The sequence below is a fragment of the Nylanderia fulva genome, unplaced genomic scaffold (assembly GCF_048542155.1).
Source record: "Nylanderia fulva isolate GAGA-0341 unplaced genomic scaffold, ASM4854215v1 Scaffold36, whole genome shotgun sequence".
NCBI classification, from domain to species: Eukaryota; Metazoa; Arthropoda; class Insecta; order Hymenoptera; family Formicidae; genus Nylanderia; species Nylanderia fulva.
The window spans coordinates 889788-902218 of NW_028190433.1; the positions used below are offsets into that span (position 1 = coordinate 889788).

Below are 12431 nucleotides of genomic sequence, written 5' to 3' on the forward strand. Positions count from 1 at the left end.
ATAATGAATAATTATTTTCGTCATTACTTATACCACAAACTGCTATATATTTCTACTTAATTGAAAAATGTAATGCCATTATTTCTCGATGCGCACATTTATATAGTTTCAATATTATCTGCAATATATTCGATTACATCTCTACTCTCGTTTGCCTCAAACACACGTACGTACACACATATATGCACAGTCCGTAATATACTAGTGCCATACATATAACCGGTAAACAATTGCGTTCGACTGGATGCACTAATTACGCTCCGGAGCGCGCACCAAAGTCATGCATTTTCAATCGTGCGCGAGCGCCAATTATCAAGTCGCTTTCGGTAAAATCGGATTTCATCCTTCGAATCGTTTCGCCGTGAGAATCGAACGGTGCTCCTCTCATTTCCGACTTCTCGCTGACGCATCACTATTTTCAGTCCTTCAACACATTTGTAGCTGATCCACGACCTTTTTCTACGAGTACTATCGAAAAACTTACGACTGACATTCTCCTACTTTTCGAGCGAAAGGTGATTCGACTTTGCGTCTAGAACTTTTGTCAAGAACGTTTTCAAAGTAGGTTATTTCTCGCGGAACAAAATGACAGCGATAGTCTTTCAAACTTTCGTCTTCAGACTCACAGATTGTTTCTTAAAAATTAAGAAGGAGAGTTCAAAAAATTACATTCGATATGCAGGATGTATCTAAATAAGTGCGAAAAATGTTTAATGATTCTTTTTTTATTTTTTCAATATTAATAAATCCTTTTTATTAGTGGAAAATATTTACAAATTTTAGATGGTTCTTTTTTTTCAATTATTAAATATCCTTTTTATTAGTGGAAAATATTCACCAAGTTTAATTTGTTAAATTAGTCTAAAATTTGAGAAAAGAATAAAAACTTAATTTTTACCACCCTCTTTAAAAAAGTATAACTTCTCAGGGAGGGATATAAGAATATATATGCTTATATAAGAAAGCCCCTTTAATTTTCGACAAAGTATAAGTAGTATATTTCTTTCGCAGCTATCAACGATCGCGATTCAAAGCCGACGCGCGAAAGCGAAGTCTCGACGATGCTTCCTAAGAAAAAACTGATACTTTTTGGCGGATCAAGGCAACACCGTTCAATCTTATCCCTCGCTTCTTCGGCCTCTTTCCTCCGGTATAATCTGCCGCGGAACCTGATTGATAGCAACGTTGCTTCATTCTCCCTCGTCTTTCCATCGTAGCCATCGGCGAATATTCTCAATATATACGTTCCTGGCAGACACATGCTACAATGGTTCCCGCTTCGGTTTCCCAGGCGCGAGAGTGCGGTGACCAAGGCTTCCATATATGTATATTATATATACACGGGGCACGAAGAGCGACGAAGCCCCCTTTTACGTTCGCGTAACAGAGACAAGGGAATCGCAGTCGTGTCGCGTCGGGATGGCGAGAGGGCACCGGCCGGTGCGCAAATTACTTGAGGTTCCGGCAACTGGCGCTAATTGAATTCCCCGATGAATCGAACTCTACATAGGGCACCCGAGCGGAATATTGGCTCTTTTCAACGGCGCTTTCAATGGACGCTCTCGACCGGCCGGTCAAACTCGACTGACCGTACCCGATGCGGTCTGGCTAGGCCGAAACATAGAGAGAAATAGAGAGACAAGTATACACGAAGAGAGAAGAAGAGACGCAATTCATTAACGCTATGTTACGCCGATAGGTTTGTAAATTTGGGCAAAATTACTCCGGAAATTGACTAGACGTTTTAAAAATATAAAATTTTTAATATACATAGGTATACGATGCAGAGGGAAAAGATAGCGAGTAAAAAGGAATTTTCATAACTATACCGCATTTTTTAAAATGTATCAACATTTCTCAAAATAATAAGTTGTTTACAATATTTTTCGAAACACGAACACAATGTTCTGTTATATTATTCATTAAAAAAACATCGCAAACTAAATTCCGTGACGAGTTTCAAACGTGAAAGTGCAGCGAAAAACAATTGTTAACTTTACTAAACCTTTCAACTAAATATTATTTTGTTAACTAAATATGTAAAAATATTTAAATTAAATATAGCATATTATAATAAATCTGACAAAACTTATATTTCACTTAAATACCAATATGTTCAATTAACAAAGTAGTAATTTAGTTTATCAAAGTTAACCAATTTTTTGTCAGTGCATGGCCATTCGTCGTTCTCTATAAAGGAGAACCAATTACGAATATATACACCCGCGAGGCGCGATTACCCGGACAGGGTGGCACGACGCCGACGACGTCGACGACGACGTTGCGAACACGTATCTGCAGCGTGCGAGATAAAGGCTGCATCCCGACGGTGGATAATTACCTCGCTCTTGGCTGGGTATCGCGCGTGTATAGTCGTTATCGGGGTGTCGGGGGGGATAAACAGACTGACAGGGGGTTGAGAAAGTAAGCGAGAGAGAGAGAGAGAGAGAGAGAGAGAGTGAGAAGACAGAGATAGAAAGGTGGACGACCGGCTCTCTTCCGGGTCTCTCCTTTCGCTGTCTCAGGTCGCCCCGGCGCAAATTAAATGACCGCGAAGGCGCTTTGAAGTCGGAAGCTCGCCGCGGGAAGCGAGTAATTTATTCTCCGCGTTCTCCGCGACGCGAACAACGAAGGCCGCCGCGTTCGCTGATTACGGCTGCGCCAGACGCGTTAATTCGCGACGGCCCAGTGCGCGCTTTTCCGTCGTCGCGGTTCTTTTTCTCGGTGAGAGGGCCGCGTCGGCCACTTTGAATCGCGAAAAAAATTCTTGCAACTTAACATCGCGCACAAATTGCGACGTCTTGCGTTTGGATATTTTTGTAGTACTGTGCAAGTGGCTCTTCTTGTCTCTTCAGGCTCTCGAGATTTTTTTTACAGTTAATGGACGCTAATTAAAGCTAATCGAATTTTATTAATAAATAAGAATAGTATATTGTGTACATACTATTTTGTATTACAAGTGCAGGCAAAGTGGCTTTGTGTGCGGCTTATTCACTCATCGCGTCGCCGCTAGATGGCGGCGTGGGAAATCGGCCGCTTTCCGCACAGAAAACACGCACACAAAGTGCCACTTTGCCTGCTCGTGTAATACAAAATTATTTAATAAATGATAATAATTCAATCGACCAACAAAATTATTTATTCGTTATTAAAAAAGAAACAAAAAATAATTCTAAAGTATCAGTTTTCGAGAACTGTCACCGACAATTTCTTGCGAGCTTCCCGCGATGTCTCTTCTCAATTTCATTCCGATGTCTCTGCGAGAGACGTGTTTCTTCAGCGAAATAAACTTATCCCGGAGAAATGCGGAGCAACGAAAAATAACGCGAAGCAGTTTTTTAATAAAGGGGCAAAAGTGGAGGCGCCAACTTCAACACTACTAACTCGCGCGAGTTTATGTTCGCGGGCGAGTCCTTTTTAAAAACAGGATATGCACCTAGTACGGAGAGACGAAATGAAGTGAGGTCGTGTCGCGGATTAACTTCCGACCGCGTTGAATAAATAGCTGTTTGTCTACCCTCAAGGATGACCAACGGTCGCGCACCACCGGAACCATCACGCGTTCGTGCCCTCGAAAATGGGGTTAACATAAAACCCAGGTCCCATGTTCGTCGTGGCCCGCTAAAAAGGGGTTATTAATGTCTCGAAATTAGAGCAACTGTGACAAAAGTTTCGCCGCACTGACGGTAATCATGATACATGACTCCCTCTCTCTTTCTATTTTAGCTTTTGTATCACGCGATTCTTTGTAAATCCACCTCGTTCGTTTCATTGTTTTTTCTCCTTTTCCTCGTAAAAACGTTCACCCCGAACGCGAACGTCTGCCGGAGCGTCGATCAGAACATCTGCGCACGAAGAACATCTCGTAGAATTGATATTGTACCGTCATTCATCTAATGGAACTGCGAGATCGACTTCCTCTCGGATTTATAACACGAATTCAATGTATATATCCGTATAGTTGTTGCAGAACAGTTTTAATGAAGCAGTCACATCGTCCTTTATTTCATTGGAATATACGATAATGGGATTACTGTCAATTTTCGCAAGTTAGATAAGTTGCCAGACTGTGTAATGAAAAAGGTAAACCGGAAGAGAGTTTAGCGCGAAGTGAATATAGCGGGAAAATCATTTTTGTTATAATCAAAATATATTTGACGACGGCGAAAAAAAGTTACAAGAGAAAAGAGCAGTTGATGTATCTGCGCGACGAGATAAATCGAGTCGAGTTTGGCGTTAAATGCGCAATTTTTGTAAGGTAAAGTGCCGTCACGAACTACATTGCGTTTGCGATGCGGACGAATCAGGGATGCGCGACGCGGCAGTAAGTTTACCGAGTGAGAGCAAGAGAGAGAGATATGGATCTCTTAAATAACGCCATGTATCTCGCATTCATTCTGCATCAGCTTGCGCAAGTCCCGGCCATTTTTAAGCGGCGACCTCCTCGCCAAGACGTGGATATCCGGGTTGGCGGAGTCCGCTTCATTTTTGTTTAAAAGTAATGCGGCGATTTCCCCGCCGGCTTAGCTCGGTATTTCTTTTAACAAAGAGAAACGTCAAGGAAAACTAATAGCGGTGGGATAACGAGCCGAGGATTACCGAGGCTTAGCTCAGGGAAAACTGTATACGTGGATATATATATATATATATATATATATATATATGTATATATACATATATATGTATATATATGTATATATATGTATATATATGTATATATACATATATATACAACACACCACCATATCCAAATATGATAGATTACTTTCAGAATTGTATAGCGCATTCACATACTTCGTCGCTTTAATGCGATTCTTCGTTTAAGAGATAATTGACCGCGGACAAGATATAAGATATTTAATTTAAACAGCACAGGATATTGATCGCTTGGATTTGTAGGCCTTTGTTAAAGATACTTTCGTTGTTCTGAATAAAATTATTTTTTTCTTATTCTTCTTTTTTAAATTAAAGATGAAACGATTCCGGCGAAATTTAATTCAAATTTCTATAAAGACATAAAATTTGCGAATACAAAGATACAAAAGACTTCATTTTGAGAATAATTCAATTTTACTGGAATAAATTTAAACATAAAATACATAATCATATTTCACGTTAAACTTTTATAAAAGTTATTAAGCTTTAATTTTCATATGCAAAATAAATTAAACTTTTTTACGAAGAATATCGAAGAATTGCATCAACCTGATAATAAAATCATCACGCTAAAACCATCAATAATTTAAAAACATTTTATATAAATCGGTATGAATTATTAATCTATGTTAAATATACATTATCCGCATACATTATCAATGTTAAAACAGATATTTGAATACTAATAATTTGAACTTTACACGGCCAGAAATCTAGCTTGCAGTCGTGGCAGGAAAACCTCCGTTTAGAAGCGGTTTTAGTGGTAAACATGCACGCAATGTGTACGCGCAATGCGCATTAACAAACACGGAAGCCCTTCAAGAGTTGCGCGCCAATCAAAGGATTCGCGTTCCCTTGTTAGTGAAATTTCCAGCGCGCGCATCGGAATATACCATTCGTCTCTTGGTCGCTCGCTAACTGGCGGACCATATATAGACCAAAACTACTGACAATTTGCGGCTGCCCAGACAAGATAAGTCCCACGCTAGTGCTCTGAAGGACGCGTTGGAATTTCATCCTAAATGCTTTATCGAGATGAAAATCAAAGATGCTTCCGGATGTTTATTCTTAATTTTTATAATTAGCTTTTCGATTTTACAAACAATTTATTCTTAAAATTGTGACGGAGCGTCGTTCGTGAGCTGCATATTTAAGTAACATTCATTCACATTCGCGCAAAATTTTCGGCAAAATTTTATATTGAATATTTTATTAAATAATGACATTTCTATTTAATAAAATTTATATTTTGTTCTGGTAAAAATATAATGCTACGAAAATATGAGCTCTTTTGTTAAAATACAGATAATGGAATCTATTTTGTACACAGATTTAGAAATAAATGCATAAAATTTTTAATTTCGAATAATAATAATTTATGAGCACGGCTAATTTAATTTTAATTTTATTTTACGCTGATAATTTTATTTCAAACGAATGTTCTCTCGTTGAACGCAAAAATTGTACGGAAAAGTATTCGATAAAAGATTTAAGCGTCGAAAATAAAACCAACTGATCGCGTTATCGTAAGTAAAATTATTGCAACGCGTTAGAGAAGGAAATAGACGGATAGTTATAGAGAGGCCGGGAAAGAGAAGAAAAGTGAGAGCGAACGAGGGACTGATTGAAGCGGAGGATCGAGCGCGATCGAGCGTAGACGAATGCCGTATTATTGAACGCGCGACGCATTATCCGGTAATACGCTCCGTCGTATCCGGCATTATCGGAAACTCGTCGTTCTATGCTTCGTCGGGAGTCGTATTTAACGTGCGGGTGGTCCCGCGAATGAGTCTCGATGCGCTTGAAAATGGTAGACGACGGCGACCGAAGGGGCTGCAGAAAGCTTCTTTGGCGAACTCGCTAACGAATAAAGCCACGTAACTAGAGAGAGCATGTTGTCGTGTTTGAATACACACAAGACGCGCTCGGTTGAATACATCTCCGTCGCGTTGTCGCGGATCGATTCTCTCTCTCTCTCGTTGGTGAACGACGACAAAATTGCTGATATGCTTTTTCGTTCTCCTTTCGTTTGGATATGGTTCAGGGTATCCAGCAGACTCGATGAAAAAAATTCCCTTATTTTTTCACATTTTCCGAGATCAGAAATTCACTTTTTTCCCTGATTTTTTAGTATTATTTTTTTCCAAATACATAATTTGCATATATCTATATGATAAATCAATTAATGTATGTACCATTATGTAGGTATCATTATGTACGATAATCAAAGCAAACATGTCACTATAAACTATTTAAATAATCAACTTTTTGATTTATATTATATCCAATTTTTTAGTTTTGTCGCTATTAAGCACATTGAAATAAAATAACACGACGATGAAAATATAAATTAACGAATCGATTTTTAACAACACAGAAAATTAGTATGCTGAAAGTCAAGGAAAAGTTTATATTTATTTAATAAAAAATTTCAAATTATTGAAACAAATGTAGAATAATGTGAAAAAATCCAGATAAATAGTAAAATTTCCTGACAATTCTAGATTTATAAAATTCTCTGACAATGCCCGGTTTTCCAGATTTCCCTGACCGCTAGAAATCCTGAAGATGTTCGATTTTGCAACCAAGACAATAAGATTTAATTTCTTTTCATCCCTATACATTTTTATCAATGTTTAATTTCAAATAGTGCTCAGATGCCTTCATCGCAAATTATTGCGTGTGATAAATAAATTCCATAACCGGTTTAAGATCAATCATATGTCAAGTTCTACATTCATCATCGTCGATGTAATCGACAAGGATATAAATCGCTGCATTCCTTTTTTTTTTTTTTTTTTGAGAAAAATAAAGTCATAAAAAAAAAAATAATAATAATCCTTAAGGTTGCCAGTAATAATTAATAAAAAACCACTCCTCAATGTTTAAAGTCGACCAGACTGGCAATAATTTATTATAAATAATTATTTGAAATACATTGTTACCCGTTAACAATTATTAACAAAAACATCAATAAAAGACTTCGAGCGATTAAATTTGGCGGTAATCTTAACTCGCCCAATCGAAATAAATTTGATACGCGAAATTGCATTGTGTTACCTTACATTAAAGATCTTAGCGAGAATATTACGCGTTGCATCAATAAAAGTGGTATTGATGCTTTGTATACTGTCCCAAAAAAATTGGACACGTTGATAAAAAGAGGTAAAGATGGGATCGAAAACTTAAAAAAAACTGATGTTGTTTATAAAATTGATTGTGCGAATTGCGATTCGGCTTATATAGGACAGACAAAGAGACATTTAGAAACGCGCGTTAAAGAACATAGAAATAACATAAAAAAAGACAAGACATTGCATTCTGTCGTTAGTTTACATCGGACTTGCAACGATCATGAGTTCCGTTGGGATTCTCCGGTGATTCTGCATGAGGAAAAACAGACAAGAAAAAGAGAAATTGCAGAAATGTTTTACATAAAAAAACAAGGAAAAAGTATTAATTTACAGAAAGATACGGAGAATTTCAGTGGGATTTATGATCGTGTTCTTGACGTTATTTAAGTCGTTTTATATTTATTTTTACTTTTAATTTTATTTTTATTTTTATATCCACCTATTTATTTATTTTTATTTATTTGACTTTATTATGACGATTTAAATTACGAAAGACACATTTAGTTTCGTCTCTATCTTCTTAACGCTTAGTGACTAAGATTCTTGTGAACAGTTAACATCTATTTAATATGTGCTTTTACTTCTGTCAGTCTTACATTGTTCATCAAAACAAGCGTTAACATTGTCGGTAGTTTGCATAGAAGTTGATTTACTGTTTTAAATTTGGTATGTAACACATTTTTGTTTTTAAATATATTATTAATTGTTGCGAATAAGTGTATTAAATTATAATTATTTTGAGTGAACTTTTTATAGATGTACTTGAAAAGGGCTGCAATGACAGCCGAAACGTTGTATTTCAAATAATTATTTATAATAAATTATTGCCAGTCTGGTCGACTTTAAACATTGAGGAGTGGTTTTTTATAAATAAAAAAGTCATAACTTTATCCCGTTTATATCGTAGATCGGGTATGAATTATTCGAAGGCGGAGCTTTCGGAATTAACGTCAGCTCTCGAAACCCCCAAAAAAGAGGATAACGCGTCCACAAATAATCGAACTCGATCGAACGCGTCTCGTCTCCGGAGTGCATCGAACAAACACGATGAATGATTAATGCACTCGGGCAAATACTTTCGGCGCATGAGGTTTGCCGTGCAGTTACGTTGCTTGCCACCACCACTGGTCCTCTCCGTTGCACGCGATGCACTCGAGCGCGCCATTAGGACACGATTGATCACGTGTATTTGTAACTGCTCAAACGTTACCCCGTCGAGTGATCAATCGTGCAACCGCCATCCCATCGACAGTGCACCGACCGGTCGAATTCCGAAGTACATACCTACTACTGCTGCTCGCGATTCGCCCCAGCAGTCAATGATCTTCTTGAGCGGCGATGTGGAAACTGCGGAACACCCCGAAAAGAGGAGATCATGCGAGAAGAGAGCCGGGCCAAGGGTGGGCTTGGCTTCACCTACTTTTTTCGCGAGAGGGAGAAAGGATAATAAATCTAGGTTTTTTTTTTATTTTTTTTTAAGCAAACATAATTTCGTCGATATTTTGGTACGAATAAATAATCATGTTTATAAAGAGATAGATAGATTAATAATGTATCGAAAAATTCAAGTTTTTTAAGTTATTCTCCTTAAGATATCGCAATTACAGAAACATATATATATTAATTACAAATAAAACAGCTGTATATTAATCCGCCAGAATTTTTTGCCGCACAGACAACCGCGACACAATTTCCAATAATTGGAATATTATTGTTTTCCGATAATGTCTGCCAGTCTTATTTTTAAAATCGCTCCCTCGAGATCTCGGACGCACATCGACACGTGCTCGAAATTTCTTCGAAGCTGCGTCGCGGAAATTATCGATCGAACATTTTAATACGTGTATATAAAGGAAAGAGTTTGAACGCGAAGAGAGAGAGCGAGAGAAGTGTGTTTCAGCATACAAGATTCTATATACATTATATATATATATACACAGGGTGTCCCAGAATTACCGTATCACACGTTAATGCGAGATTCCTGAGGCGATTTGGAGAAGATTTTTCCTCAGCAAAAATATCGAGAAAGGTCATCATTTTTTTAATGTTCCCAATTTTTGAAATCATGTATATCTTTGTAACTAAACCTTAAATTAAAATTCTATTAAAATAAACTTTACCTGAAATTAATTAAAAAATGTAGTTTTGTTAATAATTTATTTTTACAAGGCTTAGTTTCCAAAAAAGCTTTTATTTTTAATCGTTTATAACTCGAAAATTATTAGTGCCTGGACATTTCCGTTGAGGAAAAATTGTCTCCAAATCGCCTCAGAAATCTCCCATTAACGTGTGATACGGTAAATCTGGGACACCCTGTATATATATAAATATACATATATATATATATATATGCCGGAAAGATAATTCTTGGCGAACGACGTATCTCACTTCGGCACGCTCGGCCGTGCTCCTCTCTACAAACTGGTTTAGCATAAATTATCGAGCGACTCTCCGCGCAAGCTCTCGCGCGAGAGGAAGCCCGGCCGTTGACGAACTCGCAGATTGCCAACGTGGCAACGATTGCGAACGGCAGCTGTTAATAAGGGGGTAGAAACAACGCTTCAAAAAATGCAAACGCGGAACGCGAGAATGATAAATACCCGACCACTGTAACCGAGAATGAACGAAAACCGTGAGAGACCGGAGTACGCAACAACAGATTTACGGCAAGTAGCGCGCGTTAAATGAAGAGAAAAAGAGGAAGGAAGTAGAAAGAGGAAGGGTGGGAAAAAAATATGGAGAGAAGAAAAGAGAAAAAGCGAGAAAGAGGTAAAATGTTGAGAGAAGGAAAAAAGGGGGAAAAAAGTAACAAAAGGGGAAAACTGTGTTAGAGGAATGGAGAAAGTGAGTGAATGAGTGAGGGAACGAACACTGAGTGAATTATATCTTGAAAATGAGAAAAGAAAGAATCATTTGTGTTGTACTGAATATAAAACCACGTTTCTTAAGAGCGCTGAACCAATGCATATACAAGGTATGGAATGTAGCGAGATGGTAAGTGGAAATAATTATTCCGTATTCGCGTCAACGAACGCTTGTGCGAACAGACGTCTAGTAAAGAGAAAAAAAGGAGGCGAAATGGAAAAAAATTAAGAAGAAAGCGCGCAACACGTGATAAAGCGAAAATGTAATATCCAGAAATTTAGCAAATAAACTGAAGATGACGGCGAAATATAGAAATGTCAAAACTCTCTCGAGGAGGCTGGCGAAATAAACACGCGTCACTTTGCTGCATTACTCCGCAATCAGCGTTAGTTGCAATATATATTTGTAACCCGGTGAAAAGAGAAGAATGACGTTGGAGAAGGATGAAGAGACACGTTAGAGGGAAAAGCTTCCTTCACGAGAAACCATTTCTCGGCTTCGCCGAGATACGGAGATGAGAAGGAAGACGGAAAGAGGAAAAAGCGAGAGCGGATGGAAACGAGAGAAAGAGAAACGAACACGAAGTGGAGGCAAAAGCTCGCTAGAAGCTTCCTGTTCCCTACCGGAAGAAGGAAAAACGCCTTCCCTTCGTCCCTGCACACCCCTGGTTGTTAGAGTATCCATCGCCGAGCTCTCATTTACGACAATGACATATTTTAACAGTCGCTTTTTGGCTCAAACATTTTAAGAATGATTTCGAACATATTTCTGTATAAATTATTATAGACTATCTTTTCGAAAGTATTATAAAATATAGAATGTAAATAATGATTTTTGATAACTTTTCTTTTCCTTCATCATGTTAATAAAGTTTAATACATATAATTAGTATGCAAATATGTATCATAGAAAATAATCTGCATTTCTCAAAATATCGCGATATTTTTTCGAATATCCGCGCAAACCTTTTTCGGTAGTCACATCCAGCCTTCAGAATTCAAACACGCGCGAGCACTATAAAACGGGAAAGAGAAAGAGCGGTATAAGTCGACGGGACGGTATGAAACGGCCTAACAGAAATCAAATAAAATTCTCCTCAGCGACGAGGAAAACGTCGTCTGGGGCGCGGTTATGGAGAGTCGTGCACGTGTTTCGTGGGGAAACGCGAAACGGAACATGTCGCTCCTATCCCTGAAATCCCCCGCAACATAAGACTGAATAAATTCGGGAAGAACAGTAAAAGACAGACTCACCGGTACAAGTGGCCAGAAGACAAATCGCCAGCAGAGCCGCTCGCTTCCTGGGCAACCTGCAAGCACAGAAGAGGAAAACGGTCATTATTGATTGAGTCTCTCTCTCTCTCTCTGCCGCCCAATCGAGAGACGAATCGATGAGAGAGAATAAACGTTCGAGTTCGACTCGGCGACTATTAGACTTGCGATTAGACGGATTAATCTCGCGTCACGCCGGGACGCTTAATTAATTGCTCATTTGTGGCTTTAGCGTGGAACTCTTGTTCAAAATATACAGTCGAGTATATGAGAGTTGAGCCATTACAGTTTTCAATTGTAATTTTTTTTCTCCATAAAAGTTATTTTTTATTTAAATTAAAACGCGACGCGTTGTTTGACTTTTTAACGTATTAATAAATAAATAATATTAAAAGTCCGCGTGTATATACGTTACTCATCATATTAAATGTTTGTACGTGCATATTCGATAGATGGGTAACCTAATTTTAACAATTGTACGAAAAGCCCCAATTAATATTACACC

General features: G+C 38.0%; 1 protein-coding gene across 1 annotated transcript in view; it reads right to left on the reverse strand.

Annotated features, from left to right (window-relative positions):
- Positions 1–12431, reverse strand: part of Cad87A (cadherin 87A) — a 231946-nt gene that overhangs the window by 100043 nt on the left and 119472 nt on the right. Inside the window, exon 4 of the mRNA XM_085485287.1 lies at positions 11909–11964. Within this exon, the coding sequence (XP_085341413.1) occupies positions 11909–11964 (56 nt within the window). The remainder of the gene's footprint in view (positions 1–11908; positions 11965–12431) is intronic.